Source organism: Bombina bombina, chromosome 4 (assembly GCF_027579735.1).
Source record: "Bombina bombina isolate aBomBom1 chromosome 4, aBomBom1.pri, whole genome shotgun sequence".
In the NCBI taxonomy this organism is placed as follows: Eukaryota; Metazoa; Chordata; class Amphibia; order Anura; family Bombinatoridae; genus Bombina; species Bombina bombina.
The window spans coordinates 1,209,423,180-1,209,451,045 of NC_069502.1; the positions used below are offsets into that span (position 1 = coordinate 1,209,423,180).

General features: G+C 44.8%; 1 protein-coding gene across 1 annotated transcript; it reads left to right on the forward strand.

The window, feature by feature from the left end:
* Positions 1 to 1,021: 1,021 nt before the first annotated feature.
* Positions 1,022 to 24,632, forward strand: CCDC167 (coiled-coil domain containing 167). Its single transcript, XM_053712697.1, has 4 exons — positions 1,022 to 1,139; positions 13,715 to 13,809; positions 16,860 to 16,912; positions 23,496 to 24,632. The coding sequence occupies exons 1-4, from the start codon at positions 1,098 to 1,100 to the stop codon at positions 23,597 to 23,599; spliced, it is 294 nt and encodes a 97-aa protein (XP_053568672.1). The 5' UTR covers positions 1,022 to 1,097; the 3' UTR covers positions 23,600 to 24,632.
* Positions 24,633 to 27,866: the final 3,234 nt, after the last annotated feature.

A 27,866-nucleotide genomic window follows, 5' to 3' on the forward strand; every position in this document is an offset into this window, starting at 1 on the left:
GTTACACACACACTAATACAGTTAAACACATAGTTACACACACAGTATAAACACATAGTTACACCACACTAATACAGTTAAACACATAGTTACACACATAACACATCAGTATACAGCTCATTTACTTACCTGGTTAGTTACCAGCTGAGAGTCAGAACATCAGGAAACAAACACGAAAAGTACTATAAATCCCAAGAGATCAGTGCCTGATCTTCAGCAGTAATCAAACAGAAGCCGGAAACCACGAACCTATTCCCAGCATGCACTGCAGTTTCACGGAAGTTAAAGGAGGCGGGGTCCCAATGATGCTACTTAGTTCAATAATCAGAGTACCTAATATACAGGTATAAAATTGATATAGATAATACACAAATACCTCCCCAGTGCGTTATATACAGATACATAATATTATAAAGAGGTTCCTTCTGCCTCATCCTCAGCTAGATCCCTTGCAGCAAAAGGACCGTGAGCTCACAGAAGCCACGTGACTGCAGTGACATCATCTGTCTTTAAGCGGTGTTCTGTGAAGGGACCGAACTTTGCAAAGTAGTCTATCTGCAGACTGGAGCTCCACTCTAGACAGGAAACATGTGACCTCCACTGCAAAAAAAATTTTTCAATAAAACTTTAATGTAACAAACAACCAATATGCACACTCATTCAGAAAACGTTTTTTTTTTTAAAATAAACTGTATGCACAATCATTCAGAAAACGTTTATTTTTTTCAATTGGACCCTTCTCATTATTTGCAGTTCTCGACAGACAGCTATCCCATGTAAAGCGATGAAAGGCATGCTGGGAATTGTAGTTTATTTTACAACGTGCAACAAAATCTTACCAGAAACAAGTTTTTCCTTTAAAAAGAGTATTATAGAATAAACTGACATGGGAACAGCAATATTCTGTATATGAGAACTGTTCTAAATAAAAAATACATATATATTCCCTCATTAAATATGGCAGCTAAATGCGATCTAGGTGCAAAATAACTAATGCCCAAAACAACTATGCGGTTGCGGTATCGAAGGCTTGGTGAGACTCCTGGCAGTGGCAGCGTTAGAGAAGTTACACGTGTGCAGGAAACACACGGGGGAATATGGCGAAAAAGAGAAAGGAGAAGCTGAGTGTGGCCAAGGAGGTGAGAGACAGGAAGGCCACAGTGAGAAGGATATTAGTGACAGGAAAGGGCACAGTGAGAAGGATATTAGTGACAGGAGAGGGCACAGTGAGAAGGATATTAGTGACAGGAGAGGGCACAGTGAGAAGGATATTAGTGACATGAGAGGGCACAGTGAGAAGGATATTAGTGACAGGAGAGGGCACAGTGAGAAGGATATTAGTGACAGGAAAGGGCACAGTGAGAAGGATATTAGTGACAGGAAAGGGCACAGTGAGATGGATATTAGTGACAGGAGAGGGCACAGTGAGAAGGATATTAGTGACAGGAAAGGGCACAGTGAGAAGGATATTAGTGACAGGAAAGGGCACAGTGAGAAGGATATTAGTGACAGGAGAGGGCACAGTGAGAAGGATATTAGTGACAGGAGAGGGCACAGTGAGAAGGATATTAGTGACAGGAGAGGGCACAGTGAGAAGGATATTAGTGACAGGAAAGGGCACAGTGAGAAGGATATTAGTGACAGGAAAGGGCACAGTGAGAAGGATATTAGTGACAGGAGAGGGCACAGTGAGAAGGATATTAGTGACAGGATAGGGCACAGTGAGAAGGATATTAGTGACAGGAAAGGGCACAGTGAGAAGGATATTAGTGACAGGAGAGGGCACAGTGAGAAGGATATTAGTGACAGGAGAGGGCACAGTGAGAAGGATATTAGTGACAGGAGAAGGGCACAGTGAGAAGGATATTAGTGACAGGAGAGGGCACAGTGAGAAGGATATTAGTGACAGGAGAGGGCACAGTGAGAAGGATATTAGTGACAGGAGAGGGCACAGTGAGAAGGATATTAGTGACAGGAGAGGGCACAGTGAGAAGGATATTAGTGACAGGAGAGGGCACAGTGAGAAGGATATTAGTGACAGGAGAGGGCACAGTGAGAAGGATATTAGTGACAGGAGAGGGCACAGTGAGAAGGATATTAGTGACAGGAGAGGGCACAGTGAGAAGGATATTAGTGACAGGAGAGGGCACAGTGAGAAGGATATTAGTGACAGGAGAGGGCACAGTGAGAAGGATATTAGTGACAGGAGAGGGCACAGTGAGAAGGATATTAGTGACAGGAGAGGGCACAGTGAGAAGGATATTAGTGACAGGAGAGGGCACAGTGAGAAGGATATTAGTGACAGGAGAGGGCACAGTGAGAAGGATATTAGTGACAGGAGAGGGCACAGTGAGAAGGATATTAGTGACAGGAGAGGGCACAGTGAGAAGGATATTAGTGACAGGAGAGGGCACAGTGAGAAGGATATTAGTGACAGGAGAGGGCACAGTGAGAAGGATATTAGTGACAGGAGAGGGCACAGTGAGAAGGATATTAGTGACAGGAGAGGGCACAGTGAGAAGGATATTAGTGACAGGAGAGGGCACAGTGAGAAGGATATTAGTGACAGGAGAGGGCACAGTGAGAAGGATATTAGTGACAGGAGAGGGCACAGTGAGAAGGATATTAGTGACAGGAGAGGGCACAGTGAGAAGGATATTAGTGACAGGAGAGGGCACAGTGAGAAGGATATTAGTGACAGGAGAGGGCACAGTGAGAAGGATATTAGTGACAGGAGAGGGCACAGTGAGAAGGATATTAGTGACAGGAGAGGGCACAGTGAGAAGGATATTAGTGACAGGAGAGGGCACAGTGAGAAGGATATTAGTGACAGGAGAGGGCACAGTGAGAAGGATATTAGTGACAGGAGAGGGCACAGTGAGAAGGATATTAGTGACAGGAGAGGGCACAGTGAGAAGGATATTAGTGACAGGAGAGGACACAGTGAGAAGGATATTAGTGACAGGAGAGGGCACAGTGAGAAGGATATTAGTGACAGGAGAGGGCACAGTGAGAAGGATATTAGTGACAGAAGAGGGCACAGTGAGAAGGATATTAGTGACAGGAGAGGGCACAGTGAGAAGGATATTAGTGACAGGAGAGGGCACAGTGAGAAGGATATTAGTGACAGGAGAGGGCACAGTGAGAAGGATATTAGTGACAGGAGAGGGCACAGTGAGAAGGATATTAGTGACAGGAAAGGGCACAGTGAGAAGGATATTAGTGACAGGAGAGGGCACAGTGAGAAGGATATTAGTGACAGGAGAGGGCACAGTGAGAAGGATATTAGTGACAGGAGAGGGCACAGTGAGAAGGATATTAGTGACAGGAGAGGGCACAGTGAGAAGGATATTAGTGACAGGAGAGGGCACAGTGAGAAGGATATTAGTGACAGGAGAGGGCACAGTGAGAAGGATATTAGTGACATGAGAGGGCACAGTGAGAAGGATATTAGTGACAGGAGAGGGCACAGTGAGAAGGATATTAGTGACAGAAGAGGGCACAGTGAGAAGGATATTAGTGACAGGAGAGGGCACAGTGAGAAGGATATTAGTGACAGGAGAGGGCACAGTGAGAAGGATATTAGTGACAGGAGAGGGCACAGTGAGAAGGATATTAGTGACAGGAGAGGGCACAGTGAGAAGGATATTAGTGACAGGAGAGGGCACAGTGAGAAGGATATTAGTGACAGGAGAGGGCACAGTGAGAAGGATATTAGTGACGTAAGAGGGCACAGTGAGAAGGATATTAGTGACAGGAGAGGGCACAGTGAGAAGGATATTAGTGACAGGAAAGGGCACAGTGAGAAGGATATTAGTGACAGAAGAGGGCACAGTGAGAAGGATATTAGTGACAGGAGAGGGCACAGTGAGAAGGATATTAGTGACAGGAGAGGGCACAGTGAGAAGGATATTAGTGACAGGAGAGGGCACAGTGAGAAGGATATTAGTGACAGGAGAGGGCACAGTGAGAAGGATATTAGTGACAGGAGAGGGCACAGTGAGAAGGATATTAGTGACAGGAGAGGGCACAGTGAGAAGGATATTAGTGACAGGAGAGGGCACAGTGAGAAGGATATTAGTGACAGGAGAGGGCACAGTGAGAAGGATATTAGTGACAGGAGAGGGCACAGTGAGAAGGATATTAGTGACAGGAGAGGGCACAGTGAGAAGGATATTAGTGACAGGACAGGGCACAGTGAGAAGGATATTAGTGACAGGAGAGGGCACAGTGAGAAGGATATTAGTGACAGGAGAGGGCACAGTGAGAAGGATATTAGTGACAGGAAGGGCACAGTGAGAAGGATATTAGTGACAGGAGAGGGCACAGTGAGAAGGATATTAGTGACAGGAGAGGGCACAGTGAGAAGGATATTAGTGACAGGAGAGGGCACAGTGAGAAGGATATTAGTGACAGGAGAGGGCACAGTGAGAAGGATATTAGTGACAGGAGAGGGCACAGTGAGAAGGATATTAGTGACAGGAGAGGGCACAGTGAGAAGGATATTAGTGACAGGAGAGGGCACAGTGAGAAGGATATTAGTGACAGGAGAGGGCACAGTGAGAAGGATATTAGTGACAGGAGAGGGCACAGTGAGAAGGATATTAGTGACAGGAGAGGGCACAGTGAGAAGGATATTAGTGACAGGAGAGGGCACAGTGAGAAGGATATTAGTGACAGGAGAGGGCACAGTGAGAAGGATATTAGTGACAGGAGAGGGCACAGTGAGAAGGATATTAGTGACAGGAAAGGGCACAGTGAGAAGGATAATAGTGACAGGAGAGGGCACAGTGAGAAGGATATTAGTGACAGGAGAGGGCACAGTGAGAAGGATATTAGTGACAGGAGAGGGCACAGTGAGAAGGATATTAGTGACAGGAGAGGGCACAGTGAGAAGGATATTAGTGACAGGAGAGGGCACAGTGAGAAGGATATTAGTGACAGGAGAGGGCACAGTGAGAAGGATATTAGTGACAGGATAGGGCACAGTGAGAAGGATATTAGTGACAGGAGAGGGCACAGTGAGAAGGATATTAGTGACAGGAGAGGGCACAGTGAGAAGTACATAAGTGACAGGAGAGGCACAGTGAGAAGGATATTAGTGACAGGAGAGGGCACAGTGAGAAGGATATTAGTGACAGGAGAGGGCACAGTGAGAAGGATATTAGTGACAGGAGAGGGCACAGTGAGAAGGATATTAGTGACAGGAGAGGGCACAGTGAGAAGGATATTAGTGACAGGAGAGGGCACAGTGAGAAGGATATTAGTGACAGGAGAGGGCACAGTGAGAAGGATATTAGTGACAGGAGAGGGCACAGTGAGAAGGATATTAGTGACAGGAAGGGCACAGTGAGAAGGATATTAGTGACAGGAAGAGGGCACAGTGAGAAGGATATTAGTGACAGGAGAGGGCACAGTGAGAAGGATATTAGTGACAGGAGAGGGCACAGTGAGAAGGATATTAGTGACAGGAGAGGGCACAGTGAGAAGGATATTAGTGACATGAAGAGGGGCACAGTGAGAAGGATATAGTGACAGGAGAGCGCACAGTGAGAAGGATATTAGTGACAGGAGAGGGCACAGTGAGAAGGATATTAGTGACAGGAAGAGGGCACAGTGAGAAGGATATTAGTGACAGGAGAGGGCACAGTGAGAAGGATATTAGTGACAGGAGAGGGCACAGTGAGAAGGATATTAGTGACAGGAGAGGGCACAGTGAGAAGGATATTAGTGACAGGAAAGGGCACAGTGAGAAGGATATTAGTGACAGGAAGGGCACAGTGAGAAGGATATTAGTGACAGGAGAGGGCACAGTGAGAAGGATATTAGTGACAGGAGAGGGCACAGTGAGAAGGATATTAGTGACAGGAGAGGGCACAGTGAGAAGGATATTAGTGACAGGAGAGGCACAATGAGAAGGATATTAGTGACAGGAGAGGGCACAGTGAGAAGGATATTAGTGACAGGAAAGGGCACAGTGAGAAGGATATTAGTGACATGAGAGGGCACAGTGAGAAGGATATTAGTGACAGAAGAGGGCACAGTGAGAAGGATATTAGTGACAGGAGAGGGCACAGTGAGAAGGATATTAGTGACAGGAGAGGGCACAGTGAGAAGGATATTAGTGACAGGAGAGGGCACAGTGAGAAGGATATTAGTGACAGGAGAGGGCACAGTGAGAAGGATATTAGTGACAGGAAAGGGCACAGTGAGAAGGATATTAGTGACAGGAGAGGGCACAGTGAGAAGGATATTAGTGACAGGAGAGGGCACAGTGAGAAGGATATTAGTGACAGGAGAGGGCACAGTGAGAAGGATATTAGTGACAGGAGAGGGCACAGTGAGAAGGATATTAGTGACAGGAGAGGGCACAGTGAGAAGGATATTAGTGACAGGAGAGGGCACAGTGAGAAGGATATTAGTGACAGGAGAGGGCACAGTGAGAAGGATATTAGTGACAGGAGAGGGCACAGTGAGAAGGATATTAGTGACAGGAGAGGGCACAGTGAGAAGGATATTAGTGACAGGAGAGGGCACAGTGAGAAGGATATTAGTGACAGGAGAGGGCACAGTGAGAAGGATATTAGTGACAGGAAGGGCACAGTGAGAAGGATATTAGTGACAGGAGAGGGCACAGTGAGAAGGATATTAGTGACAGGAGAGGGCACAGTGAGAAGGATATTAGTGACAGGAGAGGGCACAGTGAGAAGGATATTAGTGACAGGAAAGGGCACAGTGAGAAGGATATTAGTGACAGGAGAGGGCACAGTGAGAAGGATATTAGTGACAGGAGAGGGCACAGTGAGAAGGATATTAGTGACAGGAGAGGGCACAGTGAGAAGGATATTAGTGACAGGAGAGGGCACAGTGAGAAGGATATTAGTGACAGGAGAGGGCACAGTGAGAAGGATATTAGTGACAGGAGAGGGCACAGTGAGAAGGATATTAGTGACAGGAGAGGGCACAGTGAGAAGGATATTAGTGACAGGAGAGGGCACAGTGAGAAGGATATTAGTGACAGGAGAGGGCACAGTGAGAAGGATATTAGTGACAGGAGAGGGCACAGTGAGAAGGATATTAGTGACAGGAGAGGGCACAGTGAGAAGGATATTAGTGACAGGAGAGGGCACAGTGAGAAGGATATTAGTGACAGGAGAGGGCACAGTGAGAAGGATATTAGTGACAGGAGAGGGCACAGTGAGAAGGATATTAGTGACAGGAGAGGGCACAGTGAGAAGGATATTAGTGACAGGAGAGGGCACAGTGAGAAGGATATTAGTGACAGGAGAGGGCACAGTGAGAAGGATATTAGTGACAGTAGAGGGCACAGTGAGAAGGATATTAGTGACAGGAGAGGGCACAGTGAGAAGGATATTAGTGACAGGAGAGGGCACAGTGAGAAGGATATTAGTGACAGGAGAGGGCACAGTGAGAAGGATATTAGTGACAGGAGAGGGCACAGTGAGAAGGATATTAGTGACAGAGAGGCCACAGTGAGAAGGATATTAGTGACAGGAGAGGGCACAGTGAGAAGATATTAGTGACAGGAGAGGGCACAGTGAGAAGGACTATTAGTGACAGGAGAGGGCACAGTGAAAGGATATTAGTGACAGGAGAGGGCACAGTGAGAAGGATACTAGTGACAGGAAAGGGCACAGTGAGAAGGATATTAGTGACAGGAAGAGGGCACAGTGAGAAGGATATTAGTGACAGGAGAGGGCACAGTGAGAAGGATATTAGTGACAGAGAGGGCACAGTGAGAAGGATATTAGTGACAGGAGGAGGGCACAGTGAGAAGGATATTAGTGAAAGGAGAGGGCACAGTGAGAAGGATATTAGTGACAGGAGAGGGCACAGTGAGAAGGATAATAGTGACAGGAGAGGGCACAGTGAGAAGGATATTAGCTGACAGGAGAGGGCACAGTGAGAAGGATATTAGTGACAGAGAAGGGCACAGTGAGAAGGATATTAGTGACAGGAGAGGGCACAGTGAGGAAGGATATTAGTGACAGAAGAGGGCACAGTGAGAAGGATATTAGTGACCAGGGAAGGGCACAGTGAGAAGGTTATTAGTGACAGGAGAGGGCACAGTGAGAAGGATATTAGTGACAGGAGAGGGCACAGTGAGAAGGATATAAGTGACAGGAGAGGGCACAGTGAGAAGGATATTAGTGACAGGAGAGGGCACAGTGAGAAGGATTTAGTGACAGGAGAGGGCACAGTGAGAAGGATATTAGTGACAGGAAAGGGCACAGTGAGAAGGATATTAGTGACAGAAGAGGGCACAGTAGAAGGATATTAGTGACAGGAAGAGGGCACAGTGAGAAGGATATTAGTGACAGGAAAGGGGCACAAGTGAGAAGGATATTAGTGACAGGAGAAGGGCACAGTGAGAAGGATATTAGTGACAGGAGAGGGCACAGTGAGAAGGATATTAGTGACAGGAGAGGGCACAGTGAGAAGGATATTAGTGACAGGAAAGGGCACAGTGAGAAGGATATTAGTGACAGGAGAGGGCACAGTGAGAAGGATATTAGTGACAGGAAGGGCACAGTGAGAAGGATATTAGTGACAGGAGAGGGCACAGTGAGAAGGATATTAGTGACAGGAAAGGGCACAGTGAGAAGGATATTAGTGACAGGAGAGGGCACAGTGAGAAGGATATTAGTGACAGGAGAGGGCACAGTGAGAAGGATATTAGTGACAGGAGAGGGCACAGTGAGAAGGATATTAGTGACAGGAAGGGCACAGTGAGAAGGATATTAGTGACAGGAGAGGGCACAGTGAGAAGGATATTAGTGACAGGAGAGGGCACAGTGAGAAGGATATTAGTGACAGGAAAGGGCACAGTGAGAAGGATATTAGTGACAGGAGAGGGCACAGTGAGAAGGATATTAGTGACATGACAGGGCACAGTGAGAAAGATATTGGTGACAGGAGAGGACACAGTGAGAAGGATATTAGTGACAGGAGAGGGCACAGTGAGAAGGATATTAGTGACAGGAAAGGGCACAGTGAGAAGGATATTAGTGACAGGAAAGGGCACAGTGAGAAGGATATTAGTGACAGGATAGGGCACAGTGAGAAGGATATTAGTGACAGGAGAGGGCACAGTGAGAAGGATATTAATGACAGGAGAGGGAACAGTGAGAAAGATATTAGTGACAGGAGAGGGCACAGTGAGAAGGATATTAGTGACAGGAAAGGGCACAGTGAGAAGGATATTAATGACAGGAGAGGGCACAGTGAGAAGGATATTAGTGACAGGAGAGGGCACAATGAGAAGGATATTAGTGACAGGAGAGGGCACAGTGAGTAGTACATAAGTGACAGGAGAGGCACAATGAGAAGGATATTAGTGACAGGAGAGGGCACAGTGAAAAGGATATTAGTGACAGGAGAGGGCACAGTGAGAAGGATATTAGTGACAGGAGAGGGCGCAGTGAGAAGGATATTAGTGACAGGAGAGGGCGCAGTGAGAAGGATATTAGTGACAGAAGAGGGCACAGTCGATAGTACATAAGTGACAGGAGAAGGCACCAAGATGAGCAAGGAATATTAGTGACCAGGAGAGGGCACAGTGAGAAGGATGTTAGTGACAGGAGAGGGCCACAGTGAGAAAGACATAAGTGACAGGAGAGGCACAGTGAGAAGTACATATAGTGACAGGAGAGGGCACAGTGAGAAGATACATACAGGTGACAGGAGAGGGCACAGTGAGAAGGATATTAGTGACAGGAAGAGGCACAGTGAGAAGATGATAGTGACAGAAGAGGGCACAGTGAGAAGGATATTAGTTACAGAGAAGGGCACAGTGAGAAGGATATTAGTGACAGGAAAGGGCACAGTGAGAACGGATATTAGTGACAGAGAGGGCACAGTGAGAAGGATATTAGTGACAGGAGAGGGCACAAGTGAGAAGGATGTTAGTGACAGGAAAGGGCACAGTGAGAAGGATATTAGTGACAGGAGAGGGGCACAGTGAGAAGGATATTAGTGACAGGAGAGGGCACAGTGAGAAGGATATTAGTGACAGGAAAGGGCACAGTGAGAAGGATATTAGTGACAGAGAGGGCACAGTGAGAAGGATATTAGTGACAGGAGAGGGCACAATGAGAAGGATATTAGTGACAGGAGAGGGCACAGTGAGAAGGATATTAGTGACAGGAAGAGGGCACAAGTGATAAGGATATTAGTGACAGGAGAGGGCACAGTTGAGAAGGATAATTAGTGACAGGAGAGGGGCACAGTGAGAAGGGATATAGTGACAGGATAGGGCACAGTGACGAAGGATATTAGTGACAGGAGAGGGCACAGTGAGAAGGATATTAGTGACAGGAGAGGGCACAGTGAGAAGGATATTAGTGACAGGAGAGGGCACAATTGAGAAGGATATTAGCTGACAGGAAGAGGGCACAGTGAGAAGGATATTAGTGAAAGAGAAAGGACACAGTGAGAAGGATATTAGTGACACTGATAGGGCACAGTGAGAAGGATTTAGTGACAGGAGAGGGCACAGTGAGAAGGATATTAGTGACAGGAGTGGGCACAGTTGAGAATTAAGTATCGGACAGGATACAGTGAGAAGGATATTAGGACATGAGAGAGCACAGAGAGATAAGGAAATATAGTGACAGGAAAAGGGCAAGTGAGAAGGAATATAGTGACAGAGGAGGGCACAGTGAGAAGGATATTAGTGTACAGGAGGAGGGGCACAGTGAGAAGGATATTAAGTGACAGGAGAGGGCACAGTGAGAAGTACATAAGTGACAGGAGAGGGCACAATGAGAAGGATATTAGTGACAGGAGAGGGCACAGTGAGAAGGATATTAGTGACAGGAGAGGGCACAGTGAGAAGGATATTAGTGACAGGAGAGGGCTCAGTGAGAAGGATATTAGTAGACAGGAGAGGGCACAGTGAGAGTATGATTAGTGACAGGAGAGGGCACAGTGAGAAGGATATTAGTGACATGATAGGGCACAGTGGCACAGACGATATTAGTGACAGGAGAGGGCACAGTGAGAAGGATATTAGTGACAGGAGAGGGCACAGTGAGAAGGATATTAGTGACAGGAGAGGGCACAGTGAGAAGGATATTAGTGACAGGAGAGGGCACAGTGAGAAGGATATTAGTGACAGAAGAGGGCACAGTGAGAAGGATATTAGTGACAGGAGAGGGCACAGTGAGAAGGATATTAGTGACAGGTGAGGGCACAGTGAAAGGATATTAGTGACAGGAGAGGGCACAGTGAGAAGGATATTAGTGACAGGAGAGGGCACATGAAAGGATATTAGACTGAGAGGGCATCTGTGAAAGAATTAGTGACAGGAGAGGGCACAGTGAGAAGGATATTAGTGACAGGAAAGGGCACAGTGAGAAGGATATTAGTGACAGGAGAAGGGCACAGTGAGAAGGATATTAGTGACAGGATAGCACAGTGAGAGGATATTAGGCAGAGGGCACAGTGAGAAGGATATTAGTGACAGGAGAGAGCACAGTGAGAAGGATATTAGTGACAGGAGAGGGCACAGTGAGAAGGACATTAGTGACATGAGAGGGCACAGTGAGAAGGATATTAGTGACAGGAGAGGGCACAGTGGAGAAGGATATTAGTGACAGTAGAGGGCACAATGAAAGGATATTAGTGACAGGAGGGGCCCACAGTGAGAAGTACATAAGTGACAGGAGAGGGCACAGTGAAAAGGATATTAGTGACATGAGAGGGCACAGTGAGAAGGATATTAGTGACAGGAGAGGGCACAGTGAGAAGGATATTAGTGACATGAGAGGGCACAGTGAGAAGGATATTAGTGACAGGAGAGGGCACAGTGAGAAGGATATTAGTGACAGGAGAGGGCACAGTGAGAAGTACATAAGTGACAGGAGAGGGCACAGTGAGAAGTACATAAGTGACAGGAGAGGGCACAGTGAGAAGGATATTAGTGACAGGAGAGGGCACAGTGAGAAGGATATTAGTGACAGGAGAGGGCACAGTGAGAAGTACATAAGTGACAGTAGAGGGCACAGTGAGGAGGATATTAGTGACAGGAGAGGGCACAGTGAGAAGGATATTAGTGACAGGAGAGGGCACAATGAGAAGGATGTAAGTGACAGGAGAGGGCACAGTGAGAAGGATGTAAGTGACAGGAGAGGGCACAGTGAGAAGGATATTAGTGACAGGAGAGGGCACAGTGAGAAGGATATTAGTGACAGGAGAGGGCACAGTGAGAAGAATATTAGTGACAGGAAAGGACACAGTGAGAAGGATATTAGTGACAGGAAAGGGCACAGTGAAAAGGATATTAGTGACAGGAGAGGGCACAGTGAGAAGGATGTAAATGACAGGAGAGGGCACAGTGAGAAGGATATTAGTGACAGGAGAGGGCACAATGAGAAGGATGTAAGTGACAGGAGAGGGCACAGTGAGAAGGATATTAGTGACAGGAGAGGGCACAATGAGAAGGATGTAAGTGACAGGAGAGGGCACAGTGAGAAGGATATTAGTGACAGGAGAGGGCACAGTGAGAAGGATGTAAATGACAGGACAGGGCACAGTGAGAAGGATATTAGTGACAGGAGAGGGCACAGTGAGAAGGATATTAGTGACAGGAGAGGGCACAGTGAGAAGGATGTAAATGACAGGACAGGGCACAGTGAGAAGGATATTAGTGACAGGAAAGGGCACAGTGAGAAGGATATTACTGACAGGAGAGGGCACAGTGAGAAGGATATTAGTGACAGGAGAGGGCACAGTGAGAAGGATATAAGTGACAGGAGAGGGCACAGTGAGAAGGATATTAGTGACAGGACAGGGCACAGTGAGAAGGATATTAGTGACAGGAGAGGGCACAGTGAGAAGGATATTAGTGACAGGACAGGGCACAGTGAGAAGGATATTAGTGACAGGAGAGGGCACAGTGAGAAGGATATTAGTGACAGGAGAGGGCACAGTGAGAAGGATATTAGTGACAGGAGAGGGCACAATGAGAATTATATTACTGACAGGAGAGGGCACAGTGAGAAGGATATAAGTGACAGGAGAGGGCACAGTGAGAAGGATATAAGTGACAGGAGAGGGCACAGTGAGAAGGATATTAGTGACAGGAGAGGGCACAGTGAGAAGGATATAAGTGACAGGAGAGGGCACAGTGAGAAGTATATAAGTGACAGTAGAGGGCATTGAGAGAAGACAGGTAGAGAATGGGTTAGATGTGTGTTACAGGAGGGGGCATTGAGTGAAATAAGAATACATAGAGCCAGTGGGTGAGTTTAATGGACAGGTGGGGGCAGTGACTGAAGTATGAGTGATAGGTAGGAGCAGTGATTGAAGTGTGAGTGACATAGGGGGCAGTGACTGAAGAATTAGTGACAGGTGAGGGACAGATAGGAACAATGAGTGACGTATTAGTGACAGGAGCAGTGAGTAAAGTGTGACAGGTAGGAGCAGTGAGTGAAGTGTGTGTGTCAGGTAGGAGCAGTGAGTGACAGGTGGGGCAGTGACTGAAGTATGAGTGACCGGTGAGTGAAGTTTGAGTGTCAGGTAGGAGCAGTGAGTGACAGGTGGGGCAGTGAGTGAAGTGTAGCACTAACTGTATGTGTAGTTTTCTTTACCAGACCTGTGTTACAACTAGTGACTTGCTGCCTCTGATTATTTACTTCCCCCAGTAATTCTGCTGCTGAGTCTTCTTGCTAACACCTTGTTTTCGCTGCAGATAGACGGCATGGAGGATAAGCTAGCATCCTGCAGGAACAGCCTGGAAGATATTGACTTCAAACTGAGAAAGCTGGAGCTGACGGTTGAGGGAAGGTGAGTTACAAATGGGTTTATCTGCGTCCAGCATTGCAGGGCACATAATCAGGTGTATTTCACCTCTCTATAAGGCTGAAGAACCCTGTGCAGCACAAAGCTGGAGCAAGGAAAGGAGGATTTGTTTTCTGCACAATATAACTCCACATGGGATAAATGGAGATCCCAGCAGAAATCGTATAAAATATGAGATTTTATAGTGACTTTAAAACAAAATAAACCATGCTTAGATTTCTGTGTTTACTTCTTTGATGAGAATGTTATTAATGTAACAAAAGCTTTATGCTGTCTGTAGTGTAAATCGTTTTTAACTTACACTCAGCTAGATTATGAGTTTGGCGTTATGAGTGAAAAAGCATCGTTATGCTTTTTCCCTACCGCTGCTATTACGAGTCTTGCAGGTATACCTATTTTAATGGGACTTCCATAGCGCCGTTATTACGAGTTTGCCTGGGAGGCCAAAAAGTTAGCGGTACACTCTATAATCACAAGATCCGTACCGCCATATAAAGTCAGTAGTTATGAGTTTTACGTTACAAAGTTGTAGCATAAAACTCATAACTACAGTGTTAAAAAGTACACTAACCCCTAAACCGAGGCCCTCCCACATCGCAAACACTATAGTAAATTTATTAACCCCTAATCTTCCACTCTCGACATCGCTGCCACTAAAAAAAATATTAACCCCTATTCCGCTGCTCACCGTCATCGTCGCCACTATAATAAACCTATTAACCCCTAAAACGTCGCCCTCCCGCATCGCAAACACTAGTTAAATATTATTAACCCCTAATCTGCCGTCCGCCCACACCTCCGCTATAATAAAACTATTAACCACTAAACCGCAAGCCCCCCACAACGAAATATACTAAAATAAATTAACCCCTAAACCTCTGACCTCCCACATCACTAACTCTACATAAATATATTAACCCCTAATCCTAACCCTAACGTAACACCCCCTAACTTATATATAATTAAAATAAATCTAAATAAACCTTACAATTAACTAAATAATTCCTATTTAAAACTAAATACATACATGTAAAAAAAAATCTAAGCTAGCTACAAAATAATTAATAGTTATATTGTAGATGTCTTAGGTTTTATTTTTATTTCACAGCTAAGTTTGTATTTATTTTAACTCGGTAGACTAGTTAGTAAATAGTTATTAACTATTTACTAACTACCTAGTTAAAATAAATACAACGTTATCTGTAAAATAAAACCTAACCTAAGTTACACTAAAAACTAACATTACAATAAAATAAATTAAATGATTAAAATACAATTTTCTAACTTACAAAAAAAAAATAAACACTAAATTACAAAAAATAAAAAACAAAATTATAAAAAATAAAAACAAATTACTCCTAATCTAATAGCCCTATCAAAATAAAAAAGCCCCCCCAAAATAAAAAAACCCTAGCCTACACTAAATTGCAAATGGCCCTTAAAAGGGCCTTTTGTGGGGCATTGCCCCAAAGAAATCAGCTCTTTTACCTGTAAAAAAAAATACAAACACCCCCAACAGTAAAACCCACCACCCAACCAACCAACCCCCCCAAATAAAAACCCTATCTAAATAAACCTAAGCTAACCATTGCCCTGAAAGGGACATTTGGATGGGCATTGGCCAAACCCTAAACTAAGAAAGAAAAAAACACACAAAAAACCCTTAAAAAACCTAACACTAAGCCTCGACGATCCACTTACAGTTATCGAAGTCCGGACATCCATCCTCATCCAGCCGGCGAAGTCTTCATCCAGACGGCATCTTCTATCTTCATCCATCTTCAAGACATCCGGCGCGGAGCATCCTCTTTTTACGGTCAACGCTGGAAAATGAAGGTTTCCCTTTAAGTGATGTCATCCAAGATGACGTCCCTTGCATTCCTATTGGCTGAAAGATTTCTATCAGCCAATAGGAATTAAAGGGGAAAAAAATCCTATTGGCTGTTGCAATCAGCCAATAGGATTGAGCTTTCATTCTATTGGCTGATCCAATCATCCAATAGGATGAAAGCTCAATCCTATTGGCTGATTGCAACAGCCAATAGGATTTTTTCCCCTTTAATTCCTATTGTCTGATAGAAATCTTTCAGTCAATAGGAATGTAAGGGACGCCATCTTGGATGACGTCAATTAAAGGGAACCTTCATTTTCCAGCGACGACATAACTATTTCTTTCCCCATAGACATCAATGGGGCTGTGTTACGGAGCTTTTGTTTCCGCGATCGCAGGTGATAGGCTTCTTTTTTGCCGGCTCTCCCCATTGATGTCTATGGGGAAATCGTGCACGAGCACATCAAGGCAGCGCTTGTATTTGGGTGCGGTATGGAGCTCAACGTCACCATATTGCCCGCACAAGCCTGCTTTTTGTAAACCTGTAATAGCAGCGCTATAGGGAGGTGAAATAACGCCGCTTTTGTGGGGGTCGTTAATTTCCTTTTAGCGCTGAAAACTCGTAATCTAGCTAATATGAGGTCTGTCTGACCTGCAGCCAATGCACAGATCCTACCTGTAGTGTATATAGTGACACTGAATTGATCAGCCTAATGTACAAACTCAGCATCAATTTCACATAACTCCAAAATTAGAGGAAAATCTAAATATACCCAGTATCCCAGTATGAACCGTACGTTTCTAGATCCACTGGGGTTTTTGTTTGTTTTTTACCAAACTATTTGCAGTAGATTTAACTGTAGTTTAGGCACAAAAATCCTCATATAGCTGTATTTAGAAATTTAAAAAACAAACAAACATTGAAATGTCACAGAATATACTGAAATGATTTCTCACATTTCCAGATTTTTTAGTTCATCCAAATTAATTGAGTAATGCCAAAGTAATAAGCTTTCATGAAACAGCCTAAACTATTTCTACACAGTATATAGAGCCTGCTATTGCTGCTTGCTGAGCAATTATGTGACTAAAGTATTCAGTGCTTAGTAAACCAAGTCTCCATGTTGTGCTTTCATGTGACCGTGAGAGGGTAAATCTTAGCATTTATGGGACAGTGACGTTTCTGCCATTTTTGTGGTTGCAGGAAATCTCTAGAAAAAGAGAAGGACTCCCTGACAAACAAGGTGTCTCACTATGGTAAGTGGGGTCTGGCATTATCAGTGTGTTGTTTTGGTTTTACTGAGTGTTACCAGTGTACCCATCCTCTGTCAGACACAACTAGTTGCATCACATCTCTGCACCAGTCTGAGATGTATTAACCCCTTCATGACAACTGACGTACCAGGTATGTCAGTTGTCTAACAGAGTGCTGGAAGCGATTGCGATCGCTTCCAGCAGCTCTGAGGGTATTGCAGTAATGCCTCGATATGGAGGCATCCTGCAATACCCCTTTGCAAGCCTCTGATGCAGAGAGAGCCACTCTGTGGCCCTCTCTGCACCGGAGCGTTGTTGGTGGGTGGGAGCGAATGGGCCTGTGATCTTGTGGAGGGGGCGGGATCAGAGGCGGGGGCACGCACGGACGCATGCACGTGCACGGGGCGGGAGCAGGTGGGAACCGCTACAATACAGAAACATTAAATAATATATTGGGAGATAAGGGGGGGGATTTTAATTTAAGAAGCAATTGAAGGGTTCTGGGAGGGGGGTGGGGGGGTAGCTACACTATAGAAAAGGGCAAAAAATTAAAGCATAATTTTTTTTTACTAAACTGGGTACTGGCAGACAGCTTCCAGTACCCAAGATGGCGCCCATTAGGCTAGAGGGGAAGGGTTATAGAACTGTTTGATAGGGGATCCGTGAGATTGGGGGCTAAGGGGGGATTCTACACAGCAGCATATGTAAATATGCTATAAAATTAAAAAAATATACCTTTTAATTCAGTACTGGCAGACTTTCTGCCAGTACTTAAGATGGCGGGAACAATTGTGGGGTGGGGGAGGGAAGAGAGCTGTTTGGGAGGGATCAGGGGGTCTGATGTTTCAGGTGGGAGGCTGATCTCTACACTAAAACTAAAATTAACCCTGCAAACTCCCTACCCTACAAGCTACCTAATTAACCCCTTTACTGCTAGCCATAATACACGTGTGATGTGCAGCGGCATTTAGCGGCCTTCTAATTATCAAAAAGCAACACCAAAGCCATATATGTCTGCTATTTCTGAACAGAGGGGATCCCAGAGAAGCATTTATAACCATTTATGCCATAATTGCATAAGCTGTTTGTAAATAATTTCAGTGAGAAACCTAAAGTTTGTGAAAAAGGAAACAATTTATTTTTATTTGATCGCATTTGGCGGTGAAATGGTGGCATGAAATATACTAAAATGGGCCTAGATCAATACTTTGGGTTGTCTACTACACTAAAGCTAAAATTAACCCTACACGTTCCCTACAATCTCCCTAATTAACCCCTGCACTGCTGGGCATAATACACGTGTGGTGTGCAGCGGCATATAGCAGCCTTCTAATTACCAAAAAGCAACGCCAAAGCCATATATGTCTGCTATTTCTGAACAAAGGGGATCCCAGAGAAGCATTTACAACCAGTTGTGCCATAATTGCACAAGCTGTTTGTAAATAATTTCAGTAAGAAACCTAAAATTGTGAAAAATGTAAAGTTTTTTTTTTTATTTGAACGTATTTGGTGGTGAAATGGTGGCATGAAATATACCAAAATGGGCCTAGATCAATACTTTGGGTTGTTTATTACACTAAAGCTAAAATTACCCCAAAAAGCTCCCTACATGCTCCCTAATTAACCCCCTCACTGCTGGGCATAATACACGTATGTGCGCAGTGGCATTTAGCGGCCTTCTAATTACCAAAAAGCAACGCCAAAGCCATATATATCTGCTATTTCTGAACAAAGGGGATCCCAGAGAAGTATTTACAACCATTTATGCCATAATTGCACAAGCTGTTTGTAAATAATTTCAGTGAGAAACCGAAAGTTTGTGAAAAAAATTGTGAAAAAGTGAATGATTTTTTTTGTATTTGATTGCATTTGGCGGTGAAATGGTGGCATGAAATATACCAAAATGGGCCTAGATCAATACTTTGGGATGTCTTCTAAAAAAAAAATATATACATGTCAAGGGATATTCAGGGATTCCGGAAAGATATCAGTGTCCCTCTAATTTTGAAAAAAAGTGGTTTGGAAATAGCAAAGTGCTACTTGTACTTATTGCCCTATAACTTGCAAAAAAAGCAAAGAACATGTTAACATGGGGTATTTCTAAACTCAGGACAAAATTTAGAAACTATTTAGCATGGGTGTTTTTTGGTGGTTGTAGATGTGTAACAGATTTTGGGGCTAAAAGTTAGAAAAAGTGTTTTTTTTTTCCTTTTTTTCCTCATATTTTATAATTTGTTTTTATAGTAAATTATCAGATATCATGAAAATAATTGTATATTTAGAAAGTCCATTTAATGGCGAGAAAAATGGTATATAATATGTGTGGGTACAGTAAATGAGTAAGAGGAAAATTACAGCTAAACACAAACACCGCAAAAATGTAAAAATAGCCTTGTCCCAAACGGACAGAAAATGGAAAAGTGCTGTTGTCATTAAGGGGTTAAGCTGATCCCTCTGTCAGACACAACTAGTTGCATCACAGCTGTGCACCAGTCTGAGATGTATTAAGCTGATCCCTCTGTCAGACACAACTAGTTGCATCACATCTGTGCACCGGTCTGAGATGTATTAAGCCGATCTCTCTGTCAGACAGAACTAGTTGCATCACATCTGTGCACTGGTCTGAGATGTATTAAGCCGATCCCTATGTCAGACACAACTAGTTGTGTTACATCTCTGCACCAGTCTGAGATGTATAAAGCCGATCCCTCTGTCAGACACAACTAGATGTAGCACATCTCTGCACCGGTCTGAGATGGATTAAGCTGATCCCCCTGTCACACACAACTAGTTGCATCACATCTGTGCACCGGTCTGAGATGTAGTAAGCCGATCCCTCTGTCAGACACAACTAGATGTAGCACATCTCTGCACCGGTCTGAGATGTATTAAGATGCTCCCTCTGTCAGACACAACTAGTTGCAGCACATCTCTGCACCGGTCTGAGATGTATTAAGCCGATCACTCTGTCAGACACAACTAGTTGCAGCACATCTGTGCACCGGTCTGAGATGTATTAAGCTGACCCCTCTGTCAGACACAACTAGTTGCATCACATCTGTGCACCGCTCTGAACCATCAGTCAGACACAACTAGTTGCATCACATCTGTGCACCGCCCTGACCCATCTGTCAGACACAACTAGTTGCAGCACATCTGTGCACCGGTCTGAGATGTATTAAGCCGATCCCTCTGTCAGACACAACTAGTTGCATCATATCTCTGCACCGGTCTGAGATGTATTAATCCGATCCCTCTGTCAGACACAACTAGTTGCGTTACATCTGTGCACCGGTCTGAGATGTATTAAGCTGATCCCTCTGTCAGACACAACTAGTTGCATCACATCTGTGCACCGGTCTGAGATGTAGTAAGCCGATCCCTCTGTCAGACACAACTAGTTGCGTTACATCTCTGCACCAGTCTGAGATGTATTAAGATGCTCCCTCTGTCAGACACAACTAGTTGCATCACATCTGTGCACCGGTCTGAGATGTAGTAAGCCGATCCCTCTGTCAGACACAACTAGTTGCGTTACATCTCTGCACCAGTCTGAGATGTATTAAGATGCTCCCTCTGTCAGACACAACTAGTTGCATCACATCTGTGCACCGGTCTGAGATGTATTAAGCTGATCTCTCTGTCAGACACAACTAGTTGCAGCACATCTGTGCACCGGTCTGAGATGTATTAAGCTGACCCCTCTGTCAGACACAACTAGTTGCATCACATCTGTGCACCGCCCTGACCCATCTGTCAGACACAACTAGTTGCATCACATCTGTGCACCGGTCTGAGATGCATTAAGATGCCCCCTCTGTCAGAAACAAACTAGTTGCATCACATCTGTGCACCTCCCCTGACCCCTCTGTCAGACAAAACTAGTTGCATCACATCTGTGCACCGCTCTGAACCATCTGTCAGACACAACTAGTTGCATCACATCTGTTCACCGCCCTGACCCATCTGTCAGACACAACTAGTTGCATCACATCTGTGCACCGGTCTGAGATGCATTAAGATGCCCCCTCTGTCAGACACAACTAGTTGCATCACATCTGTGCACCGGTCTGAGATGCAATAAGCTGACCGCTCTGTCAGACACAACTAGTTGCATCACATCTGTGCACCGCCCCTGACCCCTCTGTCAGACACAACTAGTTGCATCACATCTGTGCACCGCTCTGCCCCATCTGTCAGACACAACTAGTTGCATCACATCTGTGCACCACCCTGACCCATCTGTCAGACACAACTAGTTACATCACATCTGTGCACCGGTCTGAGATGCATTAAGATGCCCCCTCTGTCAGACACAACTAGTTGCATCACATCTGTGCACCGGTCTGAGATGCATTAAGATGCCCCCTCTGTCAGACACAACTAGTTGCATCACATCTGTGCACCGGTCTGAGATGCATTAAGATGCCCCCTCTGTCAGACACAACTAGTTGCATCACATCTGTGCACCTCCCCTGACCCCTCTGTCAGACAAAACTAGTTGCATCACATCTGTGCACCGCTCTGAACCATCTGTCAGACACAACTAGTTGCATCACATCTGTGCACCGCCCTGACCCATCTGTCAGACACAACTAGTTGCATCACATCTGTGCACCGGTCTGAGATGCATTAAGATGCCCCCTCTGTCAGACACAACTAGTTGCATCACATCTGTGCACCGCCCTGACCCATCTGTCAGACACAACTAGTTGCATCACATCTGTGCACCGCCCTGACCCATCTGTCAGACACAACTAGTTGCATCACATCTGTGCACCGCCCTGAACCATCTGTCAGACACAACTAGTTGCATCACATCTGTGCACCGATCTGAGATGCATTAAGATGCCCCCTCTGTCAGACACAACTAGTTGCATCACATCTGTGCACCGGTCTGAGATGCATTAAGATGCCCCCTCTGTCAGACACAACTAGTTGCATCACATCTGTGCACCGCCCTGACCCATCTGTCAGACACAACTAGTTGCATCACATCTGTGCACCGCCCTGAACCATCTGTCAGACACAACTAGTTGCATCACATCTGTGCACCGCCCTGAACCATCTGTCAGACACAACTAGTTGCATCACATCTGTGCACCGCCCTGAACCATCTGTCAGACACAACTAGTTGCATCACATCTGTGCACCGGTCTGAGATGCATTAAGATGCCCCCTCTGTCAGACACAGCAGGTGCTCAGCCCTGTTTCTCTCTGGTGCCCGGTATAAACAAATCGTCTGGTAGGGTAATAAAATAATCACACTTCCCTCTGGCAGTCTTAAAAATAATTTGATCCACCTCAAACTACAGTATTTATTTGGTTTTATTAAGCAAGACATTATTTAAAAATAGCATTGTTTGTAAAGGTACATAGAAGTTAAGAAATAAACATTTAGGATTCAGATAGAGCAAGCAATTTACTGTTTTCAGATCTATGTCTTCCTCTCGGTCCTCTTTGTTAAAACTGAGGTAGGCTCAGTTAAAAGCTTTACGTTCTATATGTATAACATTGTTACACTGCTACTATAGATTGTTACACTGCTGCTATAGATTGTTACACTGCTGCTATAGATTGTTACACTGCTGCTATAGATTGTTACACTGCTGCTATAGATTGTTACACTGCTGCTATAGATTGTTACACTGCTGCTATAGATTGTTACACTGCTGCTATAGATTGTTACACTGCTGCTATACATTGTTACACTGCTGCTATACATTGTTACACTGCTGCTATAGATTGTTACACTGCTGCTATACATTGTTACACTGCTGCTATACATTGTTACACTGCTGCTATACATTGTTACACTGCTGCTATACATTGTTACACTGCTGCTATACATTGTTACACTGCTGCTATACATTGTTACACTGCTGCTATAGATTGTTACACTGCTGCTATAGATTGTTACACTGCTGCTATAGATTGTTACACTGCTGCTATACATTGTTACACTGCTGCTATAGATTGTTACACTGCTGCTATAGATTGTTACACTGCTGCTATACATTGTTACACTGCTGCTATACATTGTTACACTGCTGCTATACATTGTTACACTGCTGCTATAGATTGTTACACTGCTGCTATACATTGTTACACTGCTGCTATACATTGTTACACTGCTGCTATACATTGTTACACTGCTATACATTGTTACACTGCTGCTATACATTGTTACACTGCTGCTATACATTGTTACACTGCTGCTATACATTGTTACACTGCTGCTATACATTGTTACACTGCTGCTATACATTGTTACACTGCTGCTATACATTGTTACACTGCTGCTATACATTGTTACACTGCTGCTATACATTGTTACACTGCTGCTATACATTGTTACACTGCTGCTATAGATTGTTACACTGCTATAGATTGTTACACTGCTGCTATACATTGTCACACTGCTGCTTGAGCCTATGTCAGTATGCTGTCATGGTAAGGGGCTAGGTTTCAGCTGACACAGAGGTATATTTGATAATAGAAGCAAATGTAAATCATTGTTTAGAACAGTTGTTATTTTATCATTAGCGGAGCCACTAATTTCTCCCAATCTTTCTGTCGTTCACAGAGAGGGAGCTGAAGTCGCTACGCCATGAGAATCGCAAGAACATGATGGTATCTGTGGCACTGTTCCTGCTGATCGCTGTCATATACGTCTGCTGGACCATGTGATGCCAAGCGCCAGCCCTCGGACAATAATGTGCACCTTGGAGTTGTATCGCCTACTGCACAGGCTGGGACAACACATGGGGTTGTTTTTCTCATCAGATGTCTTCTGCTGTTTCGTGTCCCAGTGAGAGATGATAAAGCCCCTCTATACCCCTTGCTACTGGGAATATACAGAGCAGAGGTGCTGCAAACGTCTGATGCACATAACAAAGATACCACGGTCATCTCCGCTCCAAACTGCAAATTATACAAGAAAAATCCTCTGCAATGACATTTCCAGCCAGACGCCCAATCTGAAAATACACTCAGGTCTTGCTTAGCTGACTGTATAAAGTCAGATGTTGGCATTGGGTATGTTTTATAGACCAAAGTAATGTTTTTTTTTATGGGAAACAGACTTCTCAAACTTCCAGCATCTTCATCGCCTACATATTGTGATATGCATGAAGCCCAACTGCACCATTATAAAATCATATGACCGTTGTAGTGACACTGACGGAGTATATGTAACGTGGTGAACGGGCAATGGGTCCTCTGCTGCTACCCTGAAGCCGTCACCCCTTAGATAAACCGTAGCTACCCTGTGTTAGTCAGGGGCGCATATTAATAACAATTGTGGGTGAACCACTTCGTTTTTAAAACCATTTGGACATTTTTATTCCTTACCAAGAGCGTTGGTGCTGCTTGAGTGAAACATCAGACAATATCCTCTTTATGCTTTTAAAAAAAAAGGAAAGCAACAGCTGACAGCTTGTACAATACATTTGCCTCTACCCTGGGATTTATATTTTAATGTTTTTAATCCCTTGTTTGCCTGAGTGGGCTGTAGCTATGTGTAATGCAATGCAGTCTCTTGCAGACAGGGGTTAATCTCAGTGCACAGTCAGTAGATGAGCCGGGCTGTAGCTATGTGTAGTACAATGCAGTCTCTTGCAGACAGGGGTTAATCTCAGTGCACAGTCAGTAGATGAGCCGGGCTGTAGCTATGTGTAGTACAATGCAGTCTCTTGCAGACAGGGGTTAATCTCAGTGCACAGTCAGTAGATGAGCCGGGCTGTAGCTATGTGTAGTACAATGCAGTCTCTTGCAGACAGGGGTTAATCTCAGTGCAGAGTCAGTAGATGAGCCGGGCTGTAGCTATGTGTAGTACAATGCAGTCTCTTGCAGACAGGGGTTAATCTCAGTGCAGAGTCAGTAGATGAGCCGGGCTGTAGCTATGTGTAGTACAATGCAGTCTCTTGCAGACAGGGGTTAATCTCAGTGCACAGTCAGTAGATGAGCCGGGCTGTAGCTATGTGTAGTGCAATGCAGTCTCTTGCAGACAGGGGTTAATCTCAGTGCACAGTCAGTAGATGAGCCGGGCTGTAGCTATGTGTAGTACAATGCAGTCTCTTGCAGACAGGGGTTAATCTCAGTGCACAGTCAGTAGATGAGCCGGGCTGTAGCTATGTGTAGTACAATGCAGTCTCTTGCAGACAGGGGTTTATCTCAGTGCACAGTCAGTAGATGAGCCGGGCTGTAGCTATGTGTAGTACAATGCAGTCTCTTGCAGACAGGGGTTAATCTCAGTGCAGAGTCAGTAGATGAGCCGGGCTGTAGCTATGTGTAGTACAATGCAGTCTCTTGCAGACAGGGGTTAATCTCAGTGCAGAGTCAGTAGATGAGCCGGGCTGTAGCTATGTGTAGTACAATGCAGTCTCTTGCAGACAGGGGTTAATCTCAGTGCACAGTCAGTAGATGAGCCGGGCTGTAGCTATGTGTAGTACAATGCAGTCTCTTGCAGACAGGGGTTAATCTCAGTGCACAGTCAGTAGATGAGCCGGGCTGTAGCTATGTGTAGTACAATGCAGTCTCTTGCAGACAGGGGTTTATCTCTGTGCACAGTCAGTAGATGAGCCGGGCTGTAGCTATGTGTAGTACAATGCAGTCTCTTGCAGACAGGGGTTAATCTCAGTGCACAGTCAGTAGATGAGCCAGGCTGTAGCTATGTGTAGTACAATGCAGTCTCTTGCAGACAGGGGTTAATCTCAGTGCAGAGTCAGTAGATGAGCCGGGCTGTAGCTATGTGTAGTACAATGCAGTCTCTTGCAGACAGGGGTTAATCTCAGTGCAGAGTCAGTAGATGAGCCAGGCTGTAGCTATGTGTAGTACAATGCAGTCTCTTGCAGACAGGGGTTAATCTCAGTGCAGAGTCAGTAGATGAGCCAGGCTGTAGCTATGTGTAGTACAATGCAGTCTCTTGCAGACAGGGGTTAATCTCAGTGCAGAGTCAGTAGATGAGCCAGGCTGTAGCTATGTGTAGTACAATGCAGTCTCTTGCAGACAGGGGTTAATCTCAGTGCACAGTCAGTAGATGAGCCGGGCTGTAGCTATGTGTAGTACAATGCAGTCTCTTGCAGACAGGGGTTAATCTCAGTGCACAGTCAGTAGATGAGCCGGGCTGTAGCTATGTGTAGTACAATGCAGTCTCTTGCAGACAGGGGTTAATCTCAGTGCACAGTCAGTAGATGAGCCGGGCTGTAGCTATGTGTAGTACAATGCAGTCTCTTGCAGACAGGGGTTAATCTCAGTGCAGAGTCAGTAGATGAGCCAGGCTGTAGCTATGTGTAGTACAATGCAGTCTCTTGCAGACAGGGGTTTATCTCAGTGCACAGTCAGTAGATGAGCCGGGCTGTAGCTATGTGTAGTACAATGCAGTCTCTTGCAGACAGGGGTTAATCTCAGTGCACAGTCAGTAGATGAGCCGGGCTGTAGCTATGTGTAGTACAATGCAGTCTCTTGCAGACAGGGGTTAATCTCAGTGCAGAGTCAGTAGATGAGCCGGGCTGTAGCTATGTGTAGTACAATGCAGTCTCTTGCAGACAGGGGTTAATCTCAGTGCACAGTCAGTAGATGAGCCGGGCTGTAGCTATGTGTAGTACAATGCAGTCTCTTGCAGACAGGGGTTAATCTCAGTGCACAGTCAGTAGATGAGCCGGGCTGTAGCTATGTGTAGTACAATGCAGTCTCTTGCAGACAGGGGTTTATCTCAGTGCATGGGCTGTAGCTATGTGTAGTGCAATGCAGTCTCTTGCAGACAGGGGTTTATCTCAGTGCACAGTCAGTAGATGAGCCGGGCTGTAGCTATGTGTAGTACAATGCAGTCTCTTGCAGACAGGGGTTTATCTCAGTGCACAGTCAGTAGATGAGCCGGGCTGTAAGGTATTTTCCCTCTGTGATCTGCCTTGCGCTGGATTCTGAGCAGTTAGCAAGGACCTTAGTGAACAGATTTTCAGTATAAAACCTATGTGCTATAGCTGATATAGAGGAAGATAATGATATCTCTGAATATGACAAAGCATTGACGCTGCTTCCTTACAGGTTTTGTTTGTCAGTACCTTCGGGTAGATAATCTAGCGCTGTGTATCTGTGCGACAGTAGATTCTCAAGTGTCTGCCTCAGGCCAACACTGCACTGTACCCAGATGTAGCTTCAGGTTAATTATAGGCTAATATACAGAATTAGCCCTTTATCAGTCTGTGCAAATCTACTAGTCCCTAATACCTGTGATTCACAGACTGTTTGTTACTGGGCACTAAGCTCATTAAAGGGACGGTACACACCTTGTAGTTACAAGACACTTCTGTTACGCTGCTATAAAATAATACATCAGCCAAGTCTTAATGTTTTAAAACAAATTAACATCATTTTTATTGTAATTATTTTTCAATAGCCAAAATTCACCCACCCTTTGTCTTTTTTAGAGGAGCCTATCAGGGCTTTAGCCCACAGACAACAAGGCTAGCCACTTTCAGAATATTAGTTTAAAATGTTTTTATCAGAGAACAATGGCAGGGGGCGTATGTGTAGCAGAGTTAGCCTTGAAAAGTTAGCAGGTCTGTTTCAAGTCCTGAGAATTAGAAATTGCTCAATTTCCAGAGCTAAATTACATGAAAAGAGGGTAAAATAAATAATGACAATACATAGCAAAGTTGTTTCATTACACATAACTAAACATTTTATATACACATCTCAAGGTATTTACTGTCCCTTTAAACATATTAGGTGCAGCCATATTGTAACTTTGTGCTGCATGCATTATGGGTACTGGTAGACTAAACCCAGCATTTTGAGAAGAAGCAGCTAAGACCTCAATAGCCACTGATTTTAGATGCTGCTATAATTCTCATCTTATGAAGCACTTTTTCCTACTGCATAACATGAGTTCCATAGAGGTGAAACATAAAATACCATCTCGTCTTCAGGGGGAACTTTCAACAGTAACTTTGCT